This window comes from Lissotriton helveticus, chromosome 5_1 (genome assembly GCF_964261635.1).
Source record: "Lissotriton helveticus chromosome 5_1, aLisHel1.1, whole genome shotgun sequence".
Lineage (NCBI taxonomy): Eukaryota > Metazoa > Chordata > Amphibia > Caudata > Salamandridae > Lissotriton > Lissotriton helveticus.
The window spans coordinates 775,733,568-775,750,196 of record NC_136065.1 but is presented as its reverse complement, the minus strand read 5'-3'; the positions used below and the strand labels follow the sequence as shown (position 1 = coordinate 775,750,196).

The 16,629-nt window shown below is 41.0% G+C and overlaps 1 protein-coding gene across 1 annotated transcript in view; it reads left to right on the top strand.

The window, feature by feature from the left end:
* The window catches only part of CDH23 (cadherin related 23), a 1,152,220-nt gene that overhangs the window by 323,802 nt on the left and 811,789 nt on the right, over positions 1–16,629 (top strand). The window contains exon 8 of the mRNA XM_078641088.1: positions 560–661. Coding sequence (XP_078497214.1) covers positions 560–661 — 102 coding nt within the window. The remainder of the gene's footprint in view (positions 1–559; positions 662–16,629) is intronic.

Here is a 16,629-nt window from a genome sequence, read left to right as displayed (position 1 = left end):
ATCAAGTGCATTTTGTGAGATGTGTACTTGATGCCTGTACATCTTCTATCTACTAGTGTTGTCTCAGGGTGGATGATCTATTTCTCAGTTCTAACAAGGCAACATTGAAATAATATTGGTGTTAGCACAATGTTAATTCTGAAGCAAAGGGAGGGGCTTACACTTGACTAAAGGCATGTAATTGACAGCACACAGACCGCCACCACCACATCCAGCCTCTTGCATTATTTTGCCATTTTTGTTTACAATGTCATGGGTTTTCTGATCATCTCTATATATTATATAATTATTCCAATAGGTTAAGAAAGTGCTTAAGTAAGCTTTTTGGATGTTAAAAGAATACCAAAGATAAACCAACATTTACTGTAACTCATGTGTGACTTACCAAGAAAGTTACCAACCAGACATAAAAGGCATTTCCATTTCATGTGATTTTGACTGAATCTGTTCTATGTCATCCCACATTACTGGGCTTGTTTATCTACTAGGCTGGATGCAAGGTTTTAGCCTCTTGAAACCTGACTTTGGTGAGACAGACTCTTTTATCTCTCATTGACAGGGGATAATCACAGTGAAAGGCCTGGTGGATAGAGAAAGTGGAGACTCTTACGTTTTAACAGTGGTGGCAGATGATGGGGGACCCATGAAAGACTCCACTGTGGTGAGTACCTACATTCTCAAGTTACCGCTGTACCGAACACCTATTTGTTAACACATAGGGCATGCCTGGCTGAGTGTAAGGTGGAAGAAAGGAAGAAGAGAATAGAGTGTGATGTAATGTCAGAGAAACCAGGGGGGAGAAATCCTTTTAGGACGAGAACCCCCACTCACTGTTAAGTGACATGCTTCCCCATATGGGTTCTCTCCTCACATCAAGGTGTGGGCTACTACTTGTCTCAGTGGATCCACTAAATCTCTATTGGGTGAACTCAGGGACAACAGTTAAAAGAGAGGATTAGGGATTAAACCATATATATCCCTAGCAGGATTTATATCCAGGGAGACAATTTTAATCACCACTCTTTATATATATATATACTTTTTCTTGCACTATGCCCCCCACTCATCCATCTACCATCGCTCATCTAAAGAGAAAACACCTCCGCTCCTCCCCTTGGGGAGTCATAGCCCACACCTCAGTGTGAAGAGAGAACCCATATGATGAAGCATGTCACGGTCAGTGAGGGTCACGTCCTGAAAGGATTTCTCCCCCTGCTTTCTCTGACATTACATCATGCTCTATTCTCTTCTTCCTTTCTTCCACCTTACACTATATAATATTTCTCTTTAAGTTCTTGTTTCTTAGACTTATAAAAAAACGTTATATTCCTTATTAAGAACACTGGATAAAGATTGCTGCATTAAGTCTGAATAAACTTTTTTATGGTCAAAAAGGGATACCGTTTGTTTATGAAATATGGATAACATGTAGCTCAATAAGTATTTTTTAAAGATCCACATGGACAACCATCAACATAAAAACCCTGATGCTTTGATAGAACTGAAAAGAGAGAACGCTTTGTAGTAACCTCGTTCAGCAAAGTTTTCATTGACTGCGCTTACACAAGCACAGCACTTAATGGTGTTCATAGGTATGGACTAATACAAGTGGGATGACAAGAATATAGAACATAATTCAGTTGTGATTTGAAATGTAGACGTGGAAATCTTACTAAGCAATGGTTATAGCAAAACATAAACATTATAACCCACCCCAAATAAGATGTCTGGAATTGTAAAAGACAGAAAATGTACACAATTCAAAAGAAGGCTTTTGAAATTTACAGCGACTATGTGCTAGAGATTTTCTGTTTTGTAAGTGAGCTAAAGTTGAAATACAAAAAGTCTGCTGTGTATCAGTATCTTATGATTTCATGAAAGAAGAGTTTGCTTACATGCAGATCGTTAAGGAGTTTGTGCAGCAACCAGTCAGTGGGTGGTGTAGGAAAATTGCTAAAAACATCTCCTTGATACTGAAATAATGAACAGAAAATCAAAGTTGCAGCAATGCAAAGAATAATGAACACAATTTGGAGATCAGTGTATTGGTTTCGATCCTCTGTTTATGCATGAGTAAATCTAAATTTGCCTAAACTAATCCTAAGCCTAAAGTTGGAAAGTTGAGGACCTAGTTAAATCAGAGGAAACAGGAAGGTATCAGTATTGAGGAGACTTCAGTAGAAGTTCTCTAAATTAGAAAAATTGCATAGCATGAAGCCACACAATAAGAGCATCGCAAAGAGGTCTCTACGCCTCAAAGTTTTTAGGAAATCAGGTCTCCAAACTAAAGTGTGAAACCCAGTTAAACCCACAGTACATTTGAGAGTTCTACGTGGTCAACTTCAATAATTTTTCACTTACGAACAGTAGGTATTGGCATCCTCTCTCGATCCTCCTCATCCCACAGTTCAAACATCAGGACATCCTTAAATGTCTCCTGTCTCCAGATAGGACATGAATAGGTGTCCTCACTTAAGGTTTGTTAGCGCCTCTTTTCCTTGCCAAAAGTTCTCCTCCAGAGCCTCACTGTCTTTAATGCACAGCATGCCTTTCCATTGGCTACCAGATCCTGTGAGCACATCTGCAAAGGAAAGAACATTGCAATCCAAGCAAATTTTCACATTGAAGGTTAATCACTGAAAACCAAATGCTTAGGGCCTTTGGTTAGGGTAACTTGATAGAACAGTCAGTGTACACGGTAAATACATAATAATATGAGCAGCTAAGATTATAGATTAAAAGCAAACAGTACATAAACTGAAATTTCAGGTAAAGCAAAAGTGTTAATATGAACGAGAACTAAAATTGTAACATTATAATGAAGGTAATAGAAAACACACTTATATGAATGACTACTTTCTACCATGAATCCACTCTAGTAGTATGTTTAATGGTGCATTCTACACTAATATGATTAAGAAACCTAAAATATAATATGCTAATGCACATAAATATTGCGCTTTTGTGATGTATAAGGGTGGAGCTTAGTTCGCGCTTCCCCAGGCCTGATTCAAAGAAACTTTACACCTGTAAATGGACTCATATGTAAATCTATTACTGCACCTAGTAGTTGCTTTATTTTACTATTTTTCGCATTTATGATTTGGTGGAGACGTACCTCTCTCCAACCTTTCATGGAGCCTCCTTCATGAGGATTTATGAGTGTAAAGTAAAGAAGAGGTGTGGTGCCGCGGCCAGGGCGACTGACTCCGGAATCTGGGGATCATAGTTCGATCCCCGGCGGCAGATTAGCCTAGCTCTATGTGACTCTGGGCAATAGCTTGCTTAATCTTCCCGACGGCCCCCAGCGCCTAGAGACCCTTACGGGTGATTGTGCGCTTTATAAATGTGGATTATTATTATATTATAATTTTTCACATGTTAGCTGAGACCTCCTGCACTGTGGTAGAGGTCTAGCTATGGGAAAGGATAGGGAAAATGTAAATAAAAAGTTTATTAAATTTTTAAAAAAGTACAAATTTTAATGTAAATTTGAATATTAATTATTTGAAATATTTATTTTGAACTTAGAACTAATAATACATACCACACATTAACTGACGTGTATTACCCGCTACCGCGCTAGCGAGTTTTCCCGCTGTGCGCTGAAATTTGAAAATCGCGCGGTTTGTGACAAAGCCAGCTCGTCATCCGCGTAGCGCAGGTAACGCCCATGACGAGCTGGCTTTGTCATCCGCATCGAAGGGGTTAAATAACTAATGTATATTCAATTCATTTAGAGATATTTTTTAAATAATTTCTAAAACAAAAGCAATCCTAAGTAAAATGTACATTTTTTTTACTGTTATAAAATATACTTAAATGTTATGTATAGAATTCATTTAGCTTACTTTTTTAATTTTTAACGCAATTTTAAAAGTTGAATTTAATGTGAAAATAAAAACAAGTGTATTATTAATTAATTATTATAAATATTTGCTCAACATTAAACAGAATATAGATATTTATGCTAGAAGTTGACATTATTTTATTTAGTTACCATTATATCCTATGCAATGATATTTTAGGTCCTTAAAATCCATAGGTTTCTTTTAGAGTGTATTGCAGTACCTGTGATTCCCCAAGTGTAGTGCTGGACTTACTCAAAGGATGCACTGGAGTAAATTTACTACAGTTTAGGGACTTTTTGACTGCAGTTACTTTAGAAGTGTAGCTTATGATAGCAATGGACTTACTCTTTAATAGGTGGTAATTTGTATTTGCATGTCCCTCTCTAAATTCCTACATAATCCTTCTTAAACCCCTCTCAGTTAGGTGCAAATATTCGTTAGAAAGTCAGAAAATACTTTGTTCAGTTAATTTAAAAACCATAAAAGCATTCTATACATAAATGTAGATCTAAATTTATGTTTAGAATGCTTTTATGGTTTTTTAATTAACCGAATAAAGTATTTTCTGACTGAAATATTCGTCATTTTAAAGCACCTCTCCTTTGTCCGTCTCCCTCACATTTACTACTAAAATGTAGACCTACGTGCACAGAGACCTCAGCACACATGCAGAAACCTCTGCCCAGAAAAGATAGGAGGGATGATCTTGGCACTTAGGTTAGTGAATTGCACTTTTAAGATGTGAATAGTACTACTGTGATACTACATAAGTACTACGACCACAATTTGTGCATAGGGCCCCATTTGTTGACTGAATGTTCTTTTTTATGTCAAATCAGTTGGAATATCTGTAAGGGTCTAAGAGTAAATATTTGTGCAGGATTTGTCACCACCCATGCTATTGTGCATTCATGCTCCTACATAAGAATTGCATTGTGTGAGTCACAATATGTTTTATGGAAATGTGGCAATGGCCGATTGAAAGCAGAAGAATTTACTAATGATATTGCATTCAAATATTCGCTCATAAATAATTATACTCTATTTTTTTTCTATTTCCAATACATGCTGGCCCCTAACAGAAGGTAAGTCAACAATCTTGTTTCTAGCATACTTTTGTATTTGGCTGATTTTAAATGCTCTAGTCCTGCCCAAACCTCTCTTCTTAATGGGGGAACATTCTCGAGATCCTACGGGTCAAGCGCTAATGAATGCTCCTGAAGCACTCACACTAGGCCTGTTTCCTTGCCCTAAGCCTGAGAGTGCTCCACCAGGTTCCTTGATCTAGCTCTTCTCCTAGCAAAGAACAATATAACACTTCACTGGAAGGATCCCTACCCTCTAACCACCCACAATCACAAGCTGGACTAAGGTATAGCTCTCCTGTTTGAATACGAGATCACCCTGCTACATAGGGAGGAATGTTCTGGTCTTAGGAAATTCCCTTTTGCACAAAAATGGGATACCCTGGTGGAGGCCTTTAAATACTGTACCAAGGATGATAATCTACTCCAGTAATCTCCCCTGACATAACTTCTACTCTACTCACTAGATTTACAGAAATCTTTTCTCTATAGACGCATGCACCGAATAATGGACTGAAGGCACACAAATTCTTACTAAGGTGTAGGAAATGTATTATTTGGTTTGCCAATCACTTTGGCACAGTTTGACGAATCTTCACAAAATGTTCCTGAAAAAGTTTCATCCCCCTCAGCTTCTTCCTGGATATTTTCAGGGTGAACCATCAAGTGGGGGCCTTTAAAAAGAGGGGACCCTTTATGTATTTCCCCCATGCAATTTCCCATAAGAAATTTAGACACAGTTACAGCTGAAACGGTTGAACAGAATTACAGAGAACAGTATTACAGATGTAGGTTAGTAAAATGTCAATAATAGTGAAACATCTGTCAGGAACAACTTGTATGCATTCCAGGTTCGTTTGATTGGTATTTTACCAATCCAAAACAGTAATAATGTGTCTGAAATGGTAAACGCTTTTGTCATTCTCAGCTAGGCATGAATGGCACTAGCTAATCCTATGCCTAAACAATTTGCCTCAAAAATGGCAAAAGACTATGACCGTTTTCTAGCTTGGCATGAATGACAACTAATCCCATGCTTAAAAACCCTAGTAGAAAAACATACATTTGAGATGGGCAGTTTTACTGTGTTGGTGGTGTTCTAGAGTGTTCCAGGTAAAGGACCTGCTCTCCACCTAAACCTTAGGAGCTACCCAGAGTTCCCTACTTCCTTCCTACTTCTGCATAAATTATGCGGCACTATAAGCCTGATAGGATATTGCTTTGACTTATACTCGGTACTCCATTGTGTCTGGGCAAAACTACGTCTCTCTGACGAGCTCTAATACCAGTGAACCCAAAACTGTAAGACTGTGTCTGGAGTGGTAAAAAGCTTTTGTCATTTTTCAACTCAGTGTGGATGGCCCTACCTAATCCTGTACTTAAGACCTTGCTGCAAAAATGGCAAAGGACTATGCCACTATTCTAGTGCAGCGTGGATGGCACTATGCTAAACTTATGCTTAAAGAATCTGCTAGAAAACAGACATTTGAGCCGAGCAGTTTTAGAGTGTCAGTTGTGTTATATAATGTTCCATATAAAGGAATGTTTCTCTACTTTAAACTTGGGACCTGCCCAGAGTTCCCTACATCTTTTTTGCAGGATTCATTATTTATACGGCACTCTAAGTCTGAAATGGTACTGCATAGATATATGTGTGTGTGGTAACAGTTTTCCAGGCTTATTCGCAAAATAATTTTGGGAATATTATTTTTGGGAATGCATGAATATACATGTGTTTATTTTGGCATTCAAAAAACGTCCAAGTACAAGGGCACTAGTTTCTTTAGGAAACCCATTCCCTACATTCCTACCGTTTTTTGGGTGTGTTTTCTTGCCCTTCCCATTATGGAAATTGATTTGTTCCTACCACATAACCTGAGTTAATCTCTGGCTTGTAAGTGTGTACGTTTGTAGGTGTTCATCTACTTCCAGTGCTTGCCCACCCTAAAATGCATACCAACTTTCAAGAGATAGGAGATTTGCTTGTGCAAAACAATACAAAATCTTTGTAAAGGACAACATTGCTTTTGTACTAAAAAAGTAAGAAAAAGCAAAAAGGAAGAGGGGAAGAGGTTGCAGCTGTGAGAGCAATGCAGAGAGCAGTGGATTGGGGAGAATCAATCAATAAGGGTGAAATGTAGAGCAGAGGGAGAGAAGCACAAAGGTGATAAACAACAGGGGGGCTGCACACAAGCGCGTGCATAAGATGAGGGGGGTGGAATTAGCACACGGGTGACAGAAAGCCACGTGTAGCCTGGGGTAGAGAAGTACATGTGGGAGACAGCTGGAAAACACATATGCTCTCATGGAGTGTTTAATCCAAAGGAGAAAAAGCAACCAGTGGAAGCATAAAACGTAGCCAACCAAAAAGAGATGATAAAGATTCTTCTATGCTCCATGGGAGGGACAAATACAGATATATATTGACAAGCTGGGCAGAAATAAAAAGCAAGCAGGCGAGACTGACAGGAAAGCCCAACCATCGTAAGCAATATATGGGCTCTAAGCCCTTTCATGTCTTAAGCAACTAGACAGGTTTCATTTTAAAAAGATCACATGACATGTTCATAATGTGTGACATGCATTTTTCTACTAAACAAACTACAGCACATTTTTGCCACACTAAATTTGGTAAATAAGCTCAGCTGAGCGGCACCTGCCAAAGGCCATCATGAAAGAAGGACTTTTTAGTGTGTTGCTATGTTTGTCTCCTTACCTGCCTCTCTTCCTTTCTACATATCCATCTTGTTTGGACTTTTTCTGACTGTTCCCCTCACCATAATCCACTCCTCGAATCGTTCAATTGTCTCCCTACCTGTTCTTGCTTTTCATATTGTTTATCTTTGTTTATAGCATTTAGATCACACTTACTTTATTGTAGCATTGTATCAGAACCCTTGTATTGGGTATGTGACCTGCATACATATAAGTCTTTACCCTGGATCCCAGTATTGATCTGAAGTCTTTAAATTCCACAGATAAGTCAGAGCAGGTGGGATTTCTGTAGTGCTCTGAACTTCATATGGTCCTTCAATGCCAGCCTTATTCCTCTTGACAGCGGGTGGTGTTGCAGCTCTCTGGGGACATTGGACCTCATTTAACGTTCAACGTACAGTCCTCCAAACATCTCTGGTGACACTGAGTCCAGTACCAGGGCCATGACCTGCCACCTAAGTTAGAGTCGCTAGGAAATTATCTTAATGCAGTGGGGTATTAATGCAAAAACGCCAGGAGCAAATTCAGAAAACTGTCTATGCCAGCCTTGCTGACATACCAGGATAGCCCAGTCGGCATCTTCTGTTTTTTCGATACTCATTGGGAGTTTTCTCCCAGTGACAGTGGGTAATTGCTGCTTTTTTCCTGTCCAGGTTGGGGCTTCCTAGTGAGGCATAAGTATTTTTACAAGACAGAAGAGGAGTCAAAAAGAAAATAATAGGTTCATTCGCCAGGGCGTATGTCTGTTGCAGTTTGGACACCTAGTGAAAAAGGCATGGCTAAGTCCTAAGCATTGACAGAGCTGTCCGTACCATATTGTTGTTTAATTCCAAGTGTTCCCGTTTGTATAGCTGCAGCACCTTCTGGTGCATTGAAAATGGTTTCTGTGTATCAGTATCCCAAAGATATTGATTAGGGCAATCTTTGGATTTTTCATCTAATTAAAACATGCATCCTGGATCTTGTGTGTTTGGTCTCCCAACATGTAGGGCATAACACGTTCAATTGAATCAAGCAAACATTTTAATGCCTTTTTGTAGGATCAATAAGTGGCTGTATAAGACTGAAAGAAGACTTCATGTTATCATGTGTAATTTTCTACAATAAGTGCTTTAAGTACATATGACACATGTTGAAAAGTGGCAACAGGCAAAGCATCATGTTAGCTAATGATGAGTGGAATGAGTTTCACATGGTGGGTGCAAAGGTTCCATGCTTTCCGTTTCTCTTTGGTCTACCCTTCTACAGCACATATATTTGGAGGGCTGGCACTAAACATGGGAACTTCACTCTACTTTTTTAGTTCTCTGGGGTTAGCAGCTGGAGTTTGGCGCCCCCATGGGCCATTGTTACGCCACTGACTACAATCACTATGCACCCTTTAAGCTTCAGCTCTGAAGAGTTCTGAATAGGTCACTGTAGCAGGGTGGCTTAGTATATGGTACACACTTATTTAAGTGAAGCACCCTGCACTAATCCAGACAACCTCTATGGTGATTTTAGTAATCTTAGACAACCCTAGAAAGCTCTCTAAGTGGTAGCTATGGAGAGCGGCCTTCAGGCTTAGTCCGGACGATCTTAGAAAGCTCTCTAAGTGGTAGCTGTGGAGAGCAGCCTTCAGGCTTAGTCCGGACGATCTTAGAAAGCTCTCTAAGTGGTAGCTATGGAGAGCGGCCTTCAGGCTTAGTCCGGACGATCTTAGAAAGCTCTCTAAGTGGTAGCTGTGGAGAGCAGCCTTCAGGCTTAGTCCACAAAGAGTGTACAGCAGCTTGTTTTACCAGTACTAATCAAATAGTGTAGGTTAAACAAAAAAACGCACGATGTAGTTACAAAAAATAGCAATATTTATTATACACACTCACTAACACATTGGTATATCTGTTATCCGGAGATATAAAAACAATACACACAATATTTATTTCAAAAGGAGAACAGGTAAGTAGCACAAACACACAGTGGTCTCCAGGGGGAGACAAAACCATATACTAATAAAGTGGAATGCGAACTGCAACCGAAGTCGAGACTAGACCCTGAAGATTTAGGTGAGCTGGGGACCCAAGGAACCACCCAGGGTAAGTACCCAGGAACCCCACGGATGGCGTGTGCAGAGAGGAAACACAGCCCATATTTAATGCAAGTCAATGGGGAAGTTGTGGTAGCAGTTTTGCAAGAGAAGGACCCTTCCCAGAGGACCCTGAAGAAACCCAGTGGAAGATGGAATGTTGGAGAGTTACCCCACCCATGGATACCCAGGAACCAAGATACCTACACCAGGGAAGCCGGGTGCATAAGTGTGAAGTGAAGCCGAGTCCATAGGTGTGAAGTGACGTCGGAAGCTGCCGTAGACCACAATGGATGGCTTCAGTGAAGGTACCGCTGGCGAAGAAGGTGAAAGAGTCCGGTGGAATCCAAGGGTGGATTCTTGAAGAGGAGTGCCTGCAAGAAGAAGGGACAGAGTCTATGCCACTCTGGAGTGACCAGGAGGCACGGGAGACCAATGACCACTGATGACGGAAGATGCAGGAGGGTTAACAGTGATCTTGTTGCTGCAGCTGTGAGGACCAGGCAGTGCTTTGGAAGACCAGGAGCCGTTCACGAGATGTCCCACGTTGGAAGGCGAGAACCAGGAGGTCGATGTCTGTCAGGAGCACCAACAAGCCTTGGCAGCAGCAACAGACAAGGAAAGCGAAGAAGGTGTAATGTCGCGACCAGCAAGATCCAAGGGACTCACCAAGTACAGGAGAGTCAGAGCAGGCCCGAGCAAGCAGGGGAGTTCACTGGAGTCAAAGAAGACCTTCAAGAGGACCCACAGGCCGAAGGTACAGGAGTCTCAAGAGGACCTCAAGCAGCTCACCAATGATGCTGACCCACGGTGCAGAGGATGTGGTGAGGACGAAGATCTTATTGGAAGAGATGCCGGAGGCTGGAGCTTCTTTGACCCTGAAAATCTCTAGAGAAGAGAGTCAACAAGCCTTGGCAATGGCAAGTCGATGCGGTGCACATGGATTCTGTTCCAGTGGTTCAGACGAGGGATTCTGGCCTCAAACTTGATGAGAAGACAGTGAAGGCCTTCAAGGGAGTTGCTGAATCACAACCTGTGTTGCTGGGCCTTGTAAAATCCGAAGGTTGTCAGGAACAGCAGACTGGTCAGCTTAGTTGCTGGGCCTGCTTTTGCAGGAGTGATTCCTTCACTCCAAGGGCGATTTCTTCGGGTTTCTTTGATGCCCACCGGCCAGGAGAAGAATGTGGATGAAGTACATGCACAGATGATGCAGATGACTGGCAGAACCACAAGACCAGGAGCATCAGGAGTCTCCCAGGGGCAGCCTCGGTTCCCAAAGCGTAGGCCAATGAAGTCCAAAGTGCTCAGACGGTTGTAGTAGAAGTGGCTTTGGATTTGAATCTTGTCCCACGATGAATCTGAAGAGCCACCAACAGGTAAGCCCTTAAGTACCCTAGGGAAAGGGTTGGGACAATTCAAGGGTCCCTCCCAGAGGAGGGGCTGGACAGAGGGGAGGATACTCCCATATCCTTTGTTCAGTTTTGCACTAGAGCGGGAGCCAGCGGCTCCCTGAACTGGTTTCAAATGGAGTATGCAAGGAGAGCACCAAATGTACCCTTCAAAGCAGTCTGATGGCTCTGGCAAGCGCCCCCATCTCAGCACGATACAGTAAGTCCTGCCTGGGAGGTGGTCACACCTCCCTGTGACAGGAAACCTATTGTTCTACCTTCCCCTATTCGAGCTTGGCTCAGCAGCAGGAGGGCAGATTCGTGTCTGTGGTCAGCAGCAGCAGTACCTTGCTCTTAGACTCTGAAAGGCTGGTAGTGGGACTACAGGGTGGCTCCCTAGGGGAACCCCCCTGTATTTGAGATCCCACACCCAACACCAGATTCGGTGTTGGGGTAGGATTCCAACATGTTTGATACCAAACATGAATGGTTTTGGTAAAGCCAATTTATAGTTAAACATCTCGTAATTGACTTGATGTCCACTATATGTATAGAATGGCTGACCGCACTTGCAAAGCCTGGAAAATCGAAACCTGGTTTTGTTGTGGGTGTCCTGCTCATTGAGGGCACCCTCAGACCTATAACCAAGCACCCTGCCTTCAGGATTGAAAGGCCTACCTTAGGGGTGACTTATAGGTTTTAAGTGCAGTGCCCTCAGCTATAAGGAAACGTATATCAGTTGTGAGTGGTGATGGCACCAGCTCACGCAGGCTGCAATGGAAGGCCTGTAGTCACAGTTTAAGTGGTCTCTCATGGGTGGCAGAATACATGCTGCAGCCCAAGGGAGACCCCTGGTGTACCTATGCCCTGGGTATCTTAATACCATATGCTAGGGACTTAGAAGGGTGGACCAGTAGCCAATTAGGAAGGTACAAATGTACTTACCATAGTCCAATTTAGGGAGAGAGCACAGTGCCTGGGGTCCTGGTTAACAGGATCTCAATCAGAGTAGCCAGAAAACAGAATGACACCAGCAAGAAGTGAGGGTAACCATGCTAGAAGAATCCTACCTTCCTACAGTCACTTTCCAGAAAACAAGGGAATCAGTGTTCTCTACACAAGTAAAATAATGAGCGCTGGATAGTCCACCAATGGAGTCTCTGTTCCCACTTTTCTTGGTGACATAGTTAGTAGGTTTGACATTCACACTCAAAGAGTGATGGAGGAAATCAAAATTACCTACTGCAATCCAAAACAATGTAAAACATGTACTGCTTGTGCATACAATACAGTGATGAGCTAAAAATTTAAACCTGTGATGAGTATACTTTTCAGTTGTAAAATAGTCCCTACCCAACTAAGGGCAAGACCACTTTAATCAATTCCCTATGTTAACAACTTAAAGTTATCTTAAGAATCTGAAGAAAACCTTGGGAATCAAGTATTGTCCTTCTTGACAGATCTTCCACCACTAACCTCCCTTATTGCTGCTCTGTACTCCTGCAATCCTGTTAAAATATGGCCTCCCAGGATTAAGTCCCTTATGTGGCACCATGACTAGCACACTATTATGCGCTCATCCCAGGCAATGACATTCACAATTGCCTCCACCTATACGTTTAACACTTTGCCCGTGTGCGCCATTCTGCCAGGCTAGACGCACCATGGTGGATGGCTTAGCTACCACTGATGCTAAGGATGGCCTGCTGTGTAATCCATATAAACCTCCAGTGCCTTTAGCATCTTCCCTAGCACTTCCATGGTGAAAGGCCTTGTGGGAAGGTGTCTACCAGCGAGGGATCAGTGACCATCCAGGAGCTTCAGTGAACACTGTCATCTTGGCGACTATATGGCCTTGCCACCATGGCCAGGGATAATGAACAGTGAACAATGTCTGACTGGTCGTGTGCTCTACAGGCTGGGGATTGAGTTCATTAATAGGAAAAGCTCTGTCATAACTTCAGTTTTTAGGTTTGATGTGAAATGGCACTTGTGCAATTCATGGCGATCATATTATATTACATACATACTCAAAGGGGTCTTGATTCAGGCTCCTCCATGTATTAGTTAGTTTATCTCAAGATCCTCCAGTCAATGGCTTGAGTCATTATCAATCAGGTTGTGAATAAGACCAAAGAAGTATCTTAGACTCACCTATTTACTGGTCATATGGGTGGACCCTTCATCCTCCATTGGAATGCATCAGGGACTATTTTTTCTTTTTTTTAAATTATTTTTATTGAATACAGGTTTGTCTTCCCATAGTATGGTACATAACGTGATATTGTTGTTCCATTTACACTTCTCAATACATTTAAATCATCCGATTTTGCTACCCGTTTACAATGTGTGTGTCCTGTGTAGATCCCTTCCTGTGTACTATTTTTTTGCAGTTTTACATAGCATAAACCTGGCCAAAGGACATAAGACCATCAGTGCCAGATTACATTCCATATTTTTTGACACATAAGGAGAGTAGGCAATTTGTACAGAATCACAGGATGTTGATCCGAGGGTTCACTCGTTTCAACCGTTGGCTTTCTCCAATCACCCTCCTTCAGCCATAGGCTTGAAACTTTGTAATTCATGTCTAGAGCTATGCAGTATTGATCTGTTCTATCACCTAATGCTATTGACTGTTTGGATGTATTGTTTCACATCCACTAAAGTGATTGTATTACTCTGCATGAGAGTCTACTTAACAACTATATCCCTTCACTCACACCTGATAGTTCCCTCTCATGCAGCACATTCTAATGTGCTAATGTTGCATTCATTAGCACAGAGCTCTTTGGCTATTCAACACTTGTTGCTACTGTTATCACTGTCCCTTTAAAAGATGGTGGACATTGTGATAGCCACTAGGCACTGAGAGGTCCAAAGATGGAGGCATATTGTTCCATGAAGCCTCTCTTGAACGGGGGTTGGGGGGTTGGGCTCTTTTTGTCCACTCTGGTTCTGATTTTGTATAGAACTTGAAGAATAAAGGCGTTAGGATCCACTTCAAATTCACAAGTACAGTGCAGCCCATTTGTCTACAGAGTAAAATTTTGATGTCTGGAAGTCAGGTTAAACATAGATACAAATTCAAAGCCAGTGTAATTAATATAAACCAGAAACATAGCATAGCAATGCAAAATTATCAAAGTACTTCCAACTCTACAAACAAAATTAATTCTCAAAAGTAAATGACCAATGAGAACCTCAGTAGTGATGGAACAAAATAACAGAAACATAGCAGAGTGAAAAGATAGTACAGCCCTATCCTACTGCCTATAATGGATGAAGATTTCTAAGTCCCCAATCAAACCACAATCAAAATGTCAACCTAAGTTCAAGGTGTCAGTGTGACATTTCTTTTTTTTCTTTTTTCTATTTGACAGACAAGACCAAAATATACAATACATGTTCTTAAACATACAAGTAAAGAAATTAATTTTTAAATCATTTCAGGGACAGATCATTATTCAGCATATTCAACAATAATAGAAAGTTGGCCAGTCTCTAAAAACAAGCTAATCCACATAAGTTTCTATTTTTGTATAAGCAAGATATACAACTTAGATCCTTTAAAAATTATACAAAATTAACCCATATCTTTTCAATTTTGACTACAGCCTTTAAGCTTCTGCCCTTTGCAAGAGCCTTTTCCATAGTATATATTTCATGTAGCAGGTTCCACCACTCAATCGTATGCGGGGGATTCTGCGATATCCAGGCTCTGGCTACGACCAGTCTCGCACAGGACAGAGCTATGTTTAGCCAACTCCTATTGTTAATCCCCGAAGGGTGTAAAGACAGTAATACCATAGGTGCAGTGATTGAAGTATTAATCATTTGTTTTTGAAGTAAAGCATTTTCTATTTCTTGCCAGTATTTAGTAAGAATATGGCATGATTAGATCATATGTGTGAGATCTGCTGCCACCAGATCGCATTTAGGGCATTTTGTATGATCACTGCTTAAAATGTTCTGTGACCATTTAGATATTTTTAATGGCGTATGGTATATTTGGCTAACCGTCCTATATAGTTGTAGCTTCAAACTAGAGGAATGGACTAATTTATTAATATTAACGAAAGCATTTGAAATATTCTGTGATGTCACATAAATTCCTAGATCAGCCGTCCATTTTAGCGACAATCTTGGGCAGTCACCCGCTTTGTATTGACTAAGACAGTTATAACCCATGCCAATTAGAGACTTCTTTTTCGTATTGTATAAACAGCTCCAAATGTCCGAGCTGTTTATTTTTTTCAACTTCATTTTCCATATCAAATAGTCCTTGATTTGCATATATTTGTATGTCATTACTACGGGCAAGTTATACAGAATTTGTAAAGTTGAAAACTGTAAGAAGCCCTCTGGACCATACAGATCTCCTAAAGTCTTAATTCCGTAATTAGCCCAGTCCCTCCCCATCTTATCACTAAAAAAATCGGGAAGCCCAGGATTGCCCCAAATCGGCAGTTCAGTATGAAAAAAAGAAGTATCACAATAATTCAAAATCAAATTGTAAATACATACAGCATCTATTGCGGTCTTAAATTTTACCCGCTTAAAAAAGTTAGGATCTTGTACTCTTGCTAAGAATTGATTTGAATTTGTACCAAGCATAAACTGGTAGAAAAAAAATATTGTTTTTTATCTAGCAAACTCCTAAGCCAGCCTAAAAATGATGCAAAAAAGTAAGCTTTAAAGTCCGGAAAGTCCAAACCCCCTCTTTCTGGTGGTCATTTTAGTATAGCCATGGACCTTCTAGCTTTTTTGTAGCTCCAGATAAAACTGCTGCAAATTCCGTCTAGTTTTCTAAAGAATAAATTGTTAACTCGCAAAGGAATAGAACGAAAAAGGTATACAAATTTAGGCAAAATATTCATTTTAATCAAATTAATTCGACCCAGTAAATTGAGTGGAATTTTATGCAATTTTTTGAGCAATAGAGCCGCTTCTTTTAGTAAGGGGTCATAGTTTAATCTATTTATATCATTAGTCTTTGAAGAGATTTTCACCCCCAAATACACAGTCGATTTGCAAATTCCTGGTACTACATAGTTTTTTTGGGGGTTTTTTTGTTGTTTTTTTTTTAAAGTTATAAACTTTTATTTCCTGCAAAAACATGTTTAACACAGCATGCAGCCTACAACCCTGGGGCCGGCAGCGAGGCAGAGGCAAAAAGGTCCAGCGCATAAGGAAAGTTAACACAGCCTTTCAGCCGGCATCCCGGGGGCCCAGCGGCGTTCAACAAGTATATGACGCTGTGACTTACCAACAGTACATTAGAACTCCAGCGCTCCTAACTTCTAAAAAGCCCCTCGCCTTCTCCCGCTCCCAGATTGGACCAGCTACTCCCCCAGCTCAGATCGTCGTAAACTAGCAATGATGTCCCCACACTGTGCCAAGCCTTAACTCCTAACCCAACAATCCCCCCACCCCCAGCTCGCCAACTGTTGCCCTTCCTGAATTAGGCACCCGGGATTAGTCTGATATCCACCCCCACCTCTATCCACAAAAAACTAGACCAGACC